The sequence below is a fragment of the Stenella coeruleoalba genome, assembly GCF_951394435.1.
Source record: "Stenella coeruleoalba genome assembly, chromosome: 14".
Lineage (NCBI taxonomy): Eukaryota > Metazoa > Chordata > Mammalia > Artiodactyla > Delphinidae > Stenella > Stenella coeruleoalba.
The window spans coordinates 65,309,776-65,323,612 of NC_137160.1; the positions used below are offsets into that span (position 1 = coordinate 65,309,776).

At 56.2% G+C, this 13,837-nt stretch overlaps 1 protein-coding gene across 6 annotated transcripts; it reads left to right on the top strand.

Annotated features, from left to right (window-relative positions):
• The first annotated feature begins 246 nt into the window (after positions 1-246).
• LOC307197470 (melanoma antigen preferentially expressed in tumors-like) lies at positions 247-13,442 on the top strand. 6 transcript variants are annotated; one of them, XM_079943378.1, is made up of 6 exons: positions 247-340; positions 1,181-1,224; positions 8,515-8,593; positions 9,801-10,120; positions 10,465-11,073; positions 12,556-13,442. In XM_079943378.1, the coding sequence occupies exons 3-6, from the start codon at positions 8,549-8,551 to the stop codon at positions 13,130-13,132; spliced, it is 1,551 nt and encodes a 516-aa protein (XP_079799504.1). In that variant the 5' UTR covers positions 247-340; positions 1,181-1,224; positions 8,515-8,548; the 3' UTR covers positions 13,133-13,442. The 6 variants fall into 6 exon arrangements, with proteins under 6 accessions (XP_079799504.1, XP_079799507.1, XP_079799505.1 ...); XM_079943381.1 differs by having other exon boundaries at positions 9,818-10,120; XM_079943379.1 differs by having other exon boundaries at positions 253-329.
• The last annotated feature ends 395 nt before the right edge of the window (positions 13,443-13,837 follow it).

Sequence of the window (13,837 nt, forward strand, 5' to 3'; positions counted from 1 at the left end):
ACCCCTCCAGGCAAGAATCCTCACCCACCTGGCTCTCACCATCTCTCCAGAAGCCCGACTTTCTCCCCTAGAGGGGCTGGGAGGAAGGAGGTGCCAAAACCGTCCTGGATTCCATGTCTCCAGTGCCCCCTGGTGGCCCGGACGCGACATCCCCAGGGTTGAGGGGCACCGCTTGGGAGGCTCCCGCCCCGCTCCGCCCCGCCCCGCCCCGCCCACACTTCCTTTTCCAGGCCCCTTCCTGACTTTGTCCGAAGGGGTCCGTTGGTGAAAAGAGGTGAACCCTGCACTCAGGACCAGCACAAGCTGAGGCCATCAGAGGGGCTGCGGAGGTCAGACGGAGGTGAAGAGAGCAGACACAGCAACCGTTTGGCTTCTGAAAAACCATATGGGGGGGTGGGGGGGTGGGGTGGGTGGGAAGCACAATCTGGAGGGAGGACTATCTAGTCAAACCCTGGCTGGGGTCTCCGCTGCCCCAGGGGTCACATAAGTGGTAAAGTCGAGAGAGTAGGGGCCACTGGCCTGGCCAAGGGCAGGGACATCTTATCGACAAGTGGGAGGTGGGAGTGGGGCGGGGGCCCGGGAGCCGGCCCTGGCACCCCACGCCCCACAGAGAGGAAGGGGTTGCGGAAGAACAGGCCCAGAGGTGGGGGTGGGGGAGGAGTTGGAGGTGGGGGGTTCTAAGCCTCAACCCCTCCCTCCGGATCTCAAGAGCCCCTTCATCCCAGCCCACGCCCACCCCTCCCCACCCCCCCACCTACACCCACCCCATCCCCACCTCACCCCGTTCTCCATCCTACCCCATTCCCTTCCCCCATTCCACGATTCCTCCCTCCCCCACCTCACTTGCATTCCATCCCATCTCCTACCCCCACTTCACCCATCCCCCCATCTCCTCCCCATCCCCCTAACCCTACCTTTCCCCCATCCCACCCCTGACCCACCCCATCCCCACTCTCACCACCCGGCCGTCCAGTGGGCATGGCCACAGACGCCACCCCTCCCCCTCTCTGCACTCCCTCCCCGCCTACTAAACGGAACCCCTTCTAGACTGCCTGGAAGACCCCACTCGCGATCCCAGGATCTCGTGAGATTTGCCCCAGGAGGAAACAGAAAGCAGGATTGGTCGGGCCGCGTGGTTTCCGGGCGGGGCGCTGCTGAGTTCGCGGTTCTTTGTCCGCAGAGCCCAAGCGGGGGATCGTGTGGCGTGGCGCTGCGGCACGAAAGGTAAGTTCCCGTCCTGGTGCCCCCGCGTTCCCGTGGGGTGACCTTGAGCTAGTCCCCGGGGCCCCCAGCGGGCCCCCGCTCCTGTTCTCCAGCCGAAAACGAGCTGTCACGACCTGGGGCTGGAGCGGAGGCCACAGGCGGTGGGGGGCCGCCTTGGGCCTACCCGGGCCACGTGCCCCGTGAAGAGGCCGCAGCGCCGCGTGGGGGACGTAATAATCCAGGGCACCCGGGTCTGCGGGGATGGCCGGAGCTCATTGGGCGCTGCTTTGCGCTGGAAATGGGGTTCCCTCGGGAGGTGCCAGGGTGTGGGGGCCAGAGAAAGGGGCAGAACTGGGGCTGCAGGACGGTGGTTAGTGCCCTTAGAGGAAGGTCCCTTTGACCCGAGCATCAGGTCTTTCCTTCGACTGTCTGCTGCTTCAGCCGATGAGAAATTTCTCGGGTTTGGAGATACGAAGAGATTCTCACTGAAACGGCAGGGTCGGGGCTCCGGTTTTCAGTTCGCCCAGCAGAGTTCTCACTGTGGCTTCGTAACTACACGTGTGAACACACCGTGTCTTTGTTTTTTGGAGAATTTGGGCTCTTGTTTTTTTTGTTGTTTTTCTTGAGGAGTTTTTTTTGCGGTATGTGGGCCTCTCACTGTGTGGCCTCTCCCATTGGGAAGCACAGGCTCCGGACGCGCAGGCTCAACGGCCATGGCTCACGGGCCCAGCCGCTCCGCGGCATGTGGGCTCTTCCCGGACCGGGGCACGAACCCTGCCGATGTCCCCTACATCAGCAGGCGGACTCTCAACCACTGCGCCACGAGGGAAGCTCGAGAATTTGGGTTCTTATTCTCAGACTTGGGTGGAGACGGGTGACTGAGATGGTAGGAAACCAGGGAGACCAGGTGTCGGAGGACCTGAGGCCAGCGTGAGCTGGACCAGCGTGGCGGAAGACATGTTCAGGTAAACTGGTCCCCTGCACCTCATCATGTCCCAGGGTGTCCTGTTGCCCCCTCAGTGCTGTTAATCGTGGAGCTGCATGCAATCTGCATCCTGAAGCCCTCACAGCGGGAGGAGGATGAGCAGCCTTTATTTTTCCAAGTCATTTTCCCAAGAGAGCTTTCATCCTGCTGCCTTCTTAGAAGAAGCAGCTGCAATGTGTTGGGGTCCCATTCCCGAAGCCACGGTTACGTTCAGAACCTGTGCTTGGGGCGAAGGAGCAGGGCTGGCATCAGCCCCCAGAGACTTGAGTCCTGTGTGGTGGTGGGCAGGGGCAGGGTGGGTGAGCCCAGGGAGGTTTTGGTCTCCCTAAGCGGTGGGCTGGGACCCCTGGGCCTAGGGGCGGTCCCGGAAAGAAAGCACCCCGAGGGCACAACGAGTCCTCCAGCTTCAGCCCAAGGTGGCCAGGGAGGCGGACCTGGAGCTGGAGGATGGAGAGGGACCCCAGGAGCGAGGACGAGCTCGTGCACTGGGGGTGCTGGGCAGCACATGGGTGCTGTTGATGCCAGCGCACCGGGCTGTAACCCCCAGTATCACTGCTGCCTCCAGAGCAGGAAATGTGGCCTCTCTGTCCCAGAGCCACAGCCCTGTATTAAACACAGACACTGAGTGGTTGTCAGGACAGACTGGGCTCGGGACCCAGAGAGGAGCAGGATGTGCAAAGGGGAGAGGTCAAGGTCATCACTCCGGAGATGTTGAGGGTGGAGGGAGAAAAGAGGGTCAGCCCTGGGCTGCCAGATGGTCCCCTCCTTAGTGCCTCTCACCTGTGCAGACAGACCATGAGCAGACCCCAAGCCATGGCGGAGACCCCCACGAGCACTTCTGCAGCCATGGCGCCAGGCTGGGCTCCCCACACCTTTCTTAGCCCCTGCCTCACGTGTGGGAGGGACCTCTGTGCACAGCTGCTTCCCAAATCCTTCAGGCGACACCGTATCAGCGAATCTGCTTCCTTCGTCCTGGCGAGGGCAAGCAGTGCTGGGAGGTTTCCTGGATCCTGAGCTCCCGGGGTACGGCTGCTGAGCCGAGGTACCAGTGAGTGCAGGCCTTTCTGGATTTCCCCCCGATATATCGCCCCTGCCTCCATCTTCCTGGAAGACCTGGCAGGACCCACAGAGCTGCTGAGTGCCTAGACTGTGGTGGGTGATGTCCCCTGAATGGAGGCTCCTGTCCTCCGCTCTCGTCCCCGACCTTGTCCACTGTCCACGAACAGAGTGGGCTGTTCCCATCCGCAGGCGACTTCCCCGGGCACACTCCCACTGGGCTGGCACGTTGATGGCTTAGCGAGCCCTGGACCAGGAGCCAGGGGCCTCGTTCCCGTGTCACCCTCTTGTGGCTGGCTCTGTGACACAGGTGCAAAGGACTCGCCCTTTTGAGCCTCAGCCACTGCACCGGGAAAGGAAAAAGCAATTTAAGGCCCCTGCCGACATTTCAGATCTTGAGGGAGAACCCGAGGCTAGGAGAGTGAAACGCTTTGGTGATTTAAGCTCTACCAAACACGAGGAATTGTTGACTGACTCGTCATTCTGATTCGGAATCCAGCTTCAGGCTCCTTGTCCCCATCTCGTGGAGAAGCTTCAATGAAGGGCATGGTTGTGACAAAAAAATGAAGATGTCCCAGAGGCGGTGATGCCAGCAAACATCTTCACAGTAAAGGAACTTGGAGATAATGTCAGGCCCTGAAAACTAAAAGGGTGAAATGTTGGAAGCAGATCCAGGCTTAGAAAGCAGAGTGACACCGCAATGAGAAGCCCACGCACCACAACGAAAAGCAGCCCCCGCTCGCTGCACCTAGAGAAAGCCCGCATGCAGCAACGAAAACCCAATGCAGCCAAAAGTAAATAAATAAATTAAAAAAAATAAAATAAAGGCAGAGCGATAAGTTGTCCGGGCTTAGGAAGGACACTCAGCCCCGACTGCAAGTTATGTGATGAGAAGCAGGGAAGCAGTGTTGAGAGGATTCTTGATGAGTTTTTCGCAAAGAAACAAAACACTTTTTCACAGTGCTTAAAATCACAGTGTACTAAAAAAAATAGCTTTACTGGGCTTCCCTGGTGGCGCAGTGGTTGAGAGTCCGCCTGCCGATGCAGGGGACACGGGTTCGTGCCCGGGTCCAGGAGGATCCCACATGCTGCGGAGCGGCTGGGCCCGTGAGCCATGGCCGCTGAGCCTGCGCGTCCGGAGCCTATGCTCCACAACGGGAGAGGCCACAACAGGGAGAGGCCCGCGTACTGCAAAAAAAAAAAAAAAAAATAGCTTTACTATTTTTACTTTTCTAAACATTACAGTGGATCGTGTTAAGAGGGTTCTTAACGTTTTCAAAAAATATGTAACGGCTGCAGGAAAAGTCATGTTTTGCCTTAGATTATGAAGGCTGGCTTTGGTCGCCTTGGTGTCCCTGCCTCACCGTGCAGGCCACGTCCGCCTGTCATTATTTTTTCGACTTGCTTGTTTTTCATTTGTCTGCTTAGTTGAATGCAAGGTCCGTGCCTCAGAGACACCCTGAGTGGGAGACCATGACATTTTCTTTCTTCCAGTCTTACTGAGATAGAATTGACATACAGCCCTGTATAAGTTGAAAGGGTGCAGCATCATGAGTTGACTTAACATGCATCATCTCATATGGATACAAAATTATACAGAAAACACGTTTTTCCCTGTGATGAGAACTCTTCGGATTTACTCTCTCAATGACTTTCATACATAACCTACAACAGTGTCAGTTATACTTACCCTGTTGTATATCATCTCCCTAGTATGTACTTCTAACTAGAAGACGACCATGACATTTTCACTGGGCTGTTCCTCCCCAGAACAGCAGTGGATGGTCTGCTCCAGGCACTCTGTAAATGTTTTGAGTAAATCGAGGGTTGCCGATAGAGGGGGAGTCTGGGTATGGGGGCGAGGGGACCAGCTGGGCGGGAGACCTCCCTGTGAGCACGTCCCCTCTGCCTGGTATCTCCTGCCAGCCCTCAGCACAGGGTGGGCTGTCCCCTCAAAGGTGGAGCCAGTGCTCCCCGAGTCCTGAGGCTCACTGACCCTCCTCCAGTGGAAAACAGTCCAGTGCAAAGGGCCGGACAGCCTAACGCACCTGGTGTCACTCTGAGCCACAGTAACCTTATGGCTTGGTGTTGGAGAGTCGGGGTCAGTTGGATGACAGGGATGAACACCAGACCCCTCTTCTCTCCTCCTCTGTCCAAAAGCACAGTTCCCACCATCTCAGGCAATACCGAGGTTGACCGTGCAAAGTCCTGAGAAGCATCCTCTCCGGGGCCAAAGGCCAAGACTGGAGCCTCCCCTTCTCTCTGAACCTCTCTCATCTTTGTGTCTAGGGTCAGTGCTCCCTCTCTGTCCCTTGGAGTTGGCAGTGGGGACAGCCAGTGGCACCTCCCCCAGGCCAAGGCCAACAGAGCCAGATCCTGGGGACACTCCCAGTCCCCAAGTGCCCTTAGTGGTCCCAGACATGGCTTCAGCATATAAGGGACACATTTCTGAGAGCCAGGAAACCAGGCCGCCGGCTCTGCTGCCATTTCCCTCCTCCGCCCTCGTCCTGGGCCATCCCCCGCCCAACCAGCCTGGAGTGGGCCCTCAGCCTCCCGCACCCCTACTTGCCTCTAGAAGCACTTCCCTCAGGATTAACTGGCTGGACCCAGGGTGACCTGGATGTCAGACGTGTCCTCACTGGGGAGGAAGAAGTGGGGAGACTTGCTTGTTTCGGTCTAGATGTCGTTGGATGTGAAGTGGAACCACATCTTGCCAAGTGCAGGAAGAGGCAGAGAGGGCTGACAGAGACCTTCGATTTTTCAAAAGGCCCAGAGGGCAAAATGTTCCAGGGCAAGAAGAGATCTGACTGCAGAGGGAAAGGAGACGTACCAGATCCGGGGTGGGATCTTGTCTGCTCAAGGCTGGGTCAAGAGAGCCGAAGGAGCAGAAGCCACCATCGGCCTGGCACCCAGGGCCTCTGTCAGCCTGGCACCTCTGAAGACCAGCAGGGTTGGGGTCTTCCTCTGGAAGCCAGGAAGGGTCATCTTCCAGCATTTCTGGTGCTTCTTTGAATGCAGAAAAGCAGCTGGCCTTTTCTTTACCTTCTTCTACACTCGTTACGTCAGAAGAATTGGGGAGAAATCGTGATTTCTGTTGATGCCAGTGGAAGGATGTCCGGTCCCTCACCCTCCCCGCATCGTGGCCACACCCCAGGCTCTGGGAGAGGTGGGCTGACTTGCCAGGGATGCAGAAAGAGGGGGCTGCCCCATCAGCACAGGCCAGGAGCAGGAACCTGGGGACACACATGCATTCTAAAGACCCCAGGAAGGCCCTGGGGGCAGATGCTTTGCGTTCCCAGTAGAAATTCTGTGACTGGAGACGGGAAGGGGGACAGGACACCCCCCCACCATGAGCTCAGAGGCTGCTCTGGCCTGTGCATCATGAGAACAGGTGACCAGGACGTGGTAGAAACGTCCCCCCAATTGACTCATGCTTGGGCCTTGGGAGTCGTCCTGGGCCAGTCCTGACACTGGGCAGGAAGGACAGGTCTTCCTACAGCTGTGCCCCTGGTCCTTCTGCCTCCGGACAAACAGGCTCTGCATGGAGGTGGAGGTGGACAGAGGGGGGTCCCCTGCCTCGCTGGGGAAGAATGTTCGGCTTATACTTCCCATTTTTACATCATTCGAAGGCAGTGGTCCCTCCTGCCTCCTTGGATCTCCTGGATGCTGGGTTCCCATGGAAACATCCCAGGCTTGGACGTCTGCCATTTCCTGTTTCCCCGAGGTCCACGTGAAGTCAGTCATCTCTTCCTAACGCTCTGTGGGGCAGATCCATCCACACCCCTCCCCCAAGCAGGTCTTCTGGTTACTCCCTGAGTGGAGCATGGCAGTGTCCATCTCTGGCCAAGTCCCTGGCTCACCAGGCTGAAAAGGAAACTAACTGAATTTCAGCTTTTCTCTGAAGGTTATTTGCGGCGCTGGATGACAAGTGCGAGCACCACTCAGTGGCTGCTCCAGAATCAGGAACATTCTGCTTAACTTACTAATCTCGACTTCCTGCAGCTGATCATCCAGGTGATGGTCTGGGAGTTGAGTGTCCATAGAGCACATTCTAGCTTAACCCTGTTTTAGGCAAACTGCTGATAGGGACGGTAGAAATGTGGAGAAAGCAGTCTCTGGGAAATTACCAAACCAGAGAGCATCCTTCAGAGAATGCTGCCACCTCGCCCACAGAATAGAATTGTCGGGGCGTCACAATGCAGGGGGTGGAGAGGTTCCGTCAGCCTGTATTCTGAAACCTCAACAGAACCAACGTGTGAGCCAGCCCAGCAGGGGCATCGCCCCCAAACCTTTGAATACTGAACAGAGCTTCACGTCCCCTGAGGAGCAGTTCGGTGTTAGAGTAGCTGTGCTTAACGCAGAGCAAGAGAAAAGCTGAATTTTGCTTGTGGGCCTAATGGTGCTCTCGCATCAGAAACCCTGTAAGTGAAAGCCTTAGGGGAGGGGTCGGGGGGCTTTTTGAAGCCGCTTTGCATTACTTGTTTCCTAGGATTGAGGAAATGTTAAGTTATCCACAAACACTGGGAAGGGGCCTTTGAAGGTCATGATGAGGGTTGAAGCTGCTGGACAGAGCCTGGGCTGGGATGTGGAAGAGGACGCCTGAGCCTCGGGGCAAGTCCTCTTCTGGTTGCAGCCCTTTGCTGACACCGATATGTGTGCTTGGCCCACGTTTGTTTCCCTCCCTGCCTCCAAGAGCCCAAAGAGCCCACAGCCCTGACCCCTCAGTGGCTTTCAGGCTGGATAAGGTGTGTCCCAGGTTTGGCCACCAGCACAGTTTCGGCCTCTCCCAGCCCACGTGCCTACATTTCATCTTGTCAAGCCAATTTGCATATCCCCGCTTCTGGGAGGAAACACCCTTTGCTCCAGGGCCAGAGGGAGGAAGATTGAGTCTTGGGTTTGCCTTGGCTTTAAGGGATCCACCAGGTCCCCCCGTAGCCACTCCTGCTGGCAATTTCTCAGGCCCATCCTGACAAAGGTCTCTGAATTCCTCCAAACACAACACACTTTCCCTGGTCTTGGGTAATTTCCTTGGTCTCATTACAAACGCCCAGCCCCTCCCTCTTCCCAGCCAGCTCCTAGTTGTCATTTTGACCTGACCTCCTTTGGGGAAGCCTTAAGCCTCAAAATCTGGAGGACCCGCCATCCCTCAGTGTTACCTCTGTTCCCCCATGAACGGGCACACATTTTGCAGTTGTAGGTTACGTATAAGTGACTGTGTGGTTCTCAGGAATTGTGTTATATTTCTTTTCCCTTTGGGGTGACACCACTAGGTCTGCACAAAGCTGTCTTAACTCAGACATTGGGATGGTTTTGATGTGGCCCATGCTCCTCGAACAAATATGCTTGCAGGTTGGTTTTCTTCTTTTATCTTTCGCTTTCACGAGTGGACAGAGGATCCTATCAGTTGTGTGTAAGGAGAAAGTCAAATCAGCGTTAGCTGGATGGATTTCCAGTAGTAAGATTCCGCTTTCCATTTGAAATGGAAATTTCAGCTGGGATCTGAAAAGTGTGGCCAGGAAGGCCTCTCATGGCTCCTCAGGAGCCAGAGGAGGGACTCAGAGGCCTGAGCACATTGCTCCTTGCACCACACCCGCCCTGGCATCTGGGGCCTCGGGCCCTGACCACTGCCCCAGCCAGGGTCTCCACAGGACAGGCCATGCAGGCCAAGGTCCTGTAGAGAATTTTTCTTCGCCTTCTGTACACGTTTGCAGTAGCAGGCTTTGCTTTTGCTTCTATGTGAAGTTTTGCCTTAATCCCAAACGTTTTGATTTCTGCTCTGGTTATGCCACTCATAGACAGTTACAGTATTTCTTAACCAAATAGATTTTTTTTCTTTTATTGATGTAAGACATCTAATTAGTTGGAATTTTTGGATGACATGTTACATATTTGGTTTGTGACTAGTAATTATAGTTCATATCATTTATGGTTTTGTGATTTTTACTAGTTTAAAGGGCTTTTTTGGTTTGTTTTCATTTTAGAAATGAAAAGTTTTTTTTTAATTCCATGGAATAAAAAAAAATTCCATAATAATAATACTCATAGGTACATCTTGGAATCAGTTTTTATTTTTCTTAATCTCTAACATCACATGCTATCAAATACTGTCATGCTGCTTTATGGTTTCTGATTTAAAGATTTTTAAATGGGGTAACAGTACCCACTGTGTGGTACTCCTCCACCTTTCCCATCTGGGTTATTTGTTGGAGTTTAGGAAGAGACCGTGTTGGGCTAAACTCCTTATTCCTGTTGTTTTCAGTCCTTGAGTGATAATCAGAAGCTTTTCTCCGGAGAGGGTGGGGTCAGCTGTCAGGCTTCTAGGTACCCACCTTTCAGAGGGGCTGGGATTAAATGCAGCATGGGTGGATATGGGATAGGGCGAGAGGTCACCTCGTCCCCTCATTGGGGCTGGCGCCAGCAGGGCCAGAGCTGTGGCCTTGTGGCCAGAGGGGTGTCTTTGGCCCTGCGTTGGGTCCCCTAGAGGGTGGAGGGACGGCAGGGTCGCCGGTCCTTGGCCGGAGAAGGACCCACCCCTTGCTCTCTGGTGTCCCTCCAGTACTCACTCTTGAGCAGATTCTTCAGGGTGGGCATCCGGGCCCCGCCGAAACTCCTGGAACTGGCCGTCCAGAGCCTGCTGAGGGATGAGGCCTTGGCCATCGCCACTCTGGAGGAGCTGCCCGCTGAGCTCTTCCCACCCCTGTTCTCCGCGGCCTTTGCCGGGATGCACAGCCAGGCCGTGAAGGCGATGGTGCAGGCCTGGCCCTTCCCCTGCCTCCCGCTGGGGTCCCTGATGAAGGAGCACAAGCCTCACCTGGAGACCTTCCAAGCTGCAATCGACGGCCTGGACGTCCTGCTTGCCCAGGAGGTCCGCCCCAGGTGAGGGCGCCCCAGCAGGCGGGTGGGGCCTGGGGGTCTGAGCAAGACACAGCTGGCATCGGGTGGGGTGTGGTGCGGGGCCACGGGGAGGCCTTGGGGCCGTGGCGGGGCCACTCTGGGAATAGGCTTTCGGGCGTGCAGGGCTACTTAAGGTGCAGAGGTGACAAAAGGCACGTGGGCTCACCCCCTCCTCGTGGCGCTTAAAGTGGGGACCAGGAGGGGCCCCGGAAGCTCGAGGAGCAGCTGGTGTCTGGGGTGTAGCACCCTTGGCTGGGTTCTGAGCCGTGCGGTCCTGGTCCCCGTGGGTCTCCGCACAGCTCAGTGTGTCTCCCGTTGTCCCGCAGGCGGTGGAAGCTGCAGGTGCTGGATTTGCGCCGGAACGCCCACCAGGACTTCTGGACCGTGTGTTCCGGCACCAGGGCTGGTGTGTGCTCACTGCTGGAGCCTGAGGTGGCCCGGCCCGTGAGGAAGAGGCGCCGGGTGGAAGGTGCAAGGGCGTGGTCGAAGCAGACCTCGGCCCCCGTGGAGGTGCTCATAGACCTGTGCCTCAAGGAGGGCACCCCCGATGCGTCCCTAAGCTACCTCCTGAAGAAGGTCAAGCAGAGGAGGGGCTCACTCCGCCTGTGCTGTCAGAAGCTGAGGGTCTTCTCCATGCCGATGCAGAACATCAGGAAGATCCTGAAGCTGGTGCAGCTCGACTCTGTCCAGGACCTGGAGGTGAACTGCACCTGGAAGCTGGCCACCCTGGGCAGGTTCGCGCCGCACCTGGGCCAGATGGTCAACCTGCGCCGGCTGCTCTTCTCGCACATCCACATGACGCCGCACGCCGCCCCCGGCATGGAGGAGCGTTGCGTCAGCCAGCTCGCCTGCCAGTTTTCCAGCCTGCAGCACCTGCAGGAGCTCTACCTGGATTCCATCTCCTTCCTTGAGGGCCGCCTGGACCAGGTGCTCAGGTGAGGCGTGGTGCTGTCTCTCTGCAGACCAGGGCAGGCCTCTCTCGTTTCGTTATCCGTGGGGTGTCTGTCTACTGTCTGCCTGCCATGGATGGTGCCAGGGTGCACGGGCCACTCAGAGGTCCACACGATGCCGCCAGTCCGTCCCCCGGCATCTTGTCACATAGCCTCCCAGGTTAGGGTCAGAGGTGTGGCTTCAGTTAGATGCCTGTCAAAGGGGGCTCTTTGCTGGGAATCTGCATCGTGGGGGCTTTGGGCCAGGTGAGGGTGGCTTTGGGAATTCTTCCTGAGAGAGTGATGTCTAAGCTGAGATGATGGAAAATAACTAAGCAGGAGGACATTAACCAGGGGAAAGCCCATCCAACGTGAGGTTTCAAATCGGAAGCTCTGTGCTGAGCAGCTGGTCCACGTGAGCCTGTCCCTCCCACCTATCCCACTTTCCTGTCTGTCCCGGGTTGCTTTAGGCTCCAGGTGAGGTGTGATGTGGGAAATGGGTGATTGTGGAAATGACGGGGAGGGAGCAGGAGTGAAGAGTTGTGGCGTCCATCAGGACGTTAGCAGTTATTGCTCCTAAATAGTCCAGAGAAGAGAAACAAAAAGTCAAATGAGTATCATTATTGAAGTGGCTCCAATCTCGAGTCCAAATTACAACTATTGTTTGCTTCTAAGGCTTCTGATTATATAGGAATTCTTCAGTAACAGATGATTTCTTCTAGAAATGTGTTCTTCATTCTTAAAATAGAATCATAGCTTTACCTGGGACACAATGATGAAAGAGGAGAGAATGCAGCCCGATTTATTTGTGTGAAAGAGTTGGATTGATTTCCTTTCTGGCGACTGCAAACTCAAAACATTAAGAATAAACGTGTTCATCACACAAGGACAACAACAAACAAAAGAGTTGTGGAAAGTGAGGGATGGTGTGTGGCTGATACAGCGACCAGAGTTAGCCCCTGCCGGCTGGACCCCTGTGCACGTTGCCAGACCTTGCCTGGCTTAGCCCTTTAAGCACAGATCCCAGTACTCTCACTGGGAACAGAGAAACAGGTGATGGGGTCCAGGAGGCGGCAGGAAGGAAGCCCGAGTTAAAAGCAGTTTAGGTCATGTCTCCCAATACTGTAGTTTGCTGATCCCCTCTCTCACTTGGGACATGGGGTCAGGCTCCCCGGTGGGCACCTGCCATTGTTACCTTACCTGTGCTCACAACACCTGGCAGGGGTATGTCGTCCCCCGCTTGACGGGTGAGCACAGGGAGCACTTGAGGATTCCTTCCCTCGACCCCGTCACACGGCAGATAAGGGATGGGGAAGGACCCCGCTCAACCTTGGGCTGACCTGGCACCTCTCCTTTGACCATGCAGCCTCCTCCGGAAGACTGGGATCTGGTGAAATGGGCCTCTCTTCCCTTGAGGCCTGGGCCACCCCACATCCCTCCGCCCACCACCTCCATCCTCCCGGGCCTGACTGCTCTGTCTCTCTCCAGGTGTCTGAAGAACCCCCTGGAGACCTTGTCGATTACCAAGTGCCTGATTTCAGAGGCAGACCTGATGCATCTGTCGCAGTGGCCGAGCGTCAGCCAGCTGAAGGATCTGAGCCTTAGCGGGGTCAACCTGACCGGCATAAGCTCCAAGCCCCTCTGGGTCCTGATCGAGAAGGCCTCGGCCACCCTCCAGGACCTGGACCTGGACGAGTGTGGCATCATGGACTCCCAGTTCAGCGCCCTCCTGCCCGCCCTGAGCCACTGCTCCCAGCTCACCACCTTCAGTTTCTGCGGCAACCCCATCTCGATGGCTGTGCTGGAGAGCCTGCTGCGCCACACCGTGGGGCTGAGCAAGCTGAGCCTCGTGCTGTACCCCGCGCCCTTGGAGAGCTACGAGGACGTGCACGGCACCATCCACCTGGGCCGCCTGGCGCACCTGCACGCCCGGCTCAAGCAGATGCTGCAGGAGTTGGGGCTTCCCAGTATGGTCTGGTTCAGCGGCGACCCCTGTCCGCACTGTGGCGACAGGACCTTCTACAACCCAGAGCCCATCCTGTGCCCCTGTTACATGGCCGCCTAGCCCAGCGAACGAGCCGCAGGCTTTGTCGCGGGCACGCAGACACTGCCGCTCAGACGTCAGCGCATCTCGAAGAAACACAAGCTATAGTTTCAGACAATTGTTCATTGTTAGCGGGAAAAGGAAAGGTGATTCAGAGCTGGGCGGGGGGGATGGTGACTTGGGGGATTGATGGGATCTTCGGGGAGATGCATCTTGTAGAGTTAGAAATGTGAATCTAAATTTCTAGAGGGGGATTCAGGCTTGAGAAGTAGATAGGGGCGTTACCCCTACGTGGATAGTTATAAAGAAATGGTCAGAAATAAAGGGAACCTCAGTGTCATTCACCTGGTGTTCGCTGTGATCTGTGACCGTGATTCTCCCGTTTAAACCTCAGTAATCTCTTGTTAGTGATTAAGTAAGAAGCCAGCCTGTGTGAGGCCCAGGCAGCCTAGGCTGGACGAGGTTCAGCCCCAAGAGTTAACAGCACCATTTCTCCCTCCCTTTGGTCTTGTTTCTGGATCACCTGTTAGGTCCTCACTTACTTCTGCGGCTGTTCAGTCTATCATTGCACACAAGGTGTGTCCTCAGGGCCTGGAATGTACTAAGTGTCCAATAGTGAGCACCACTGGAGGAAACATTCTTCCAAGGGACCCTCGCTGCCAGCTCCACCCAGGCCCTGGACTCTAGCACCCTCCCCAGTGGATCCAGCAGATGCAGAGCCTCCAT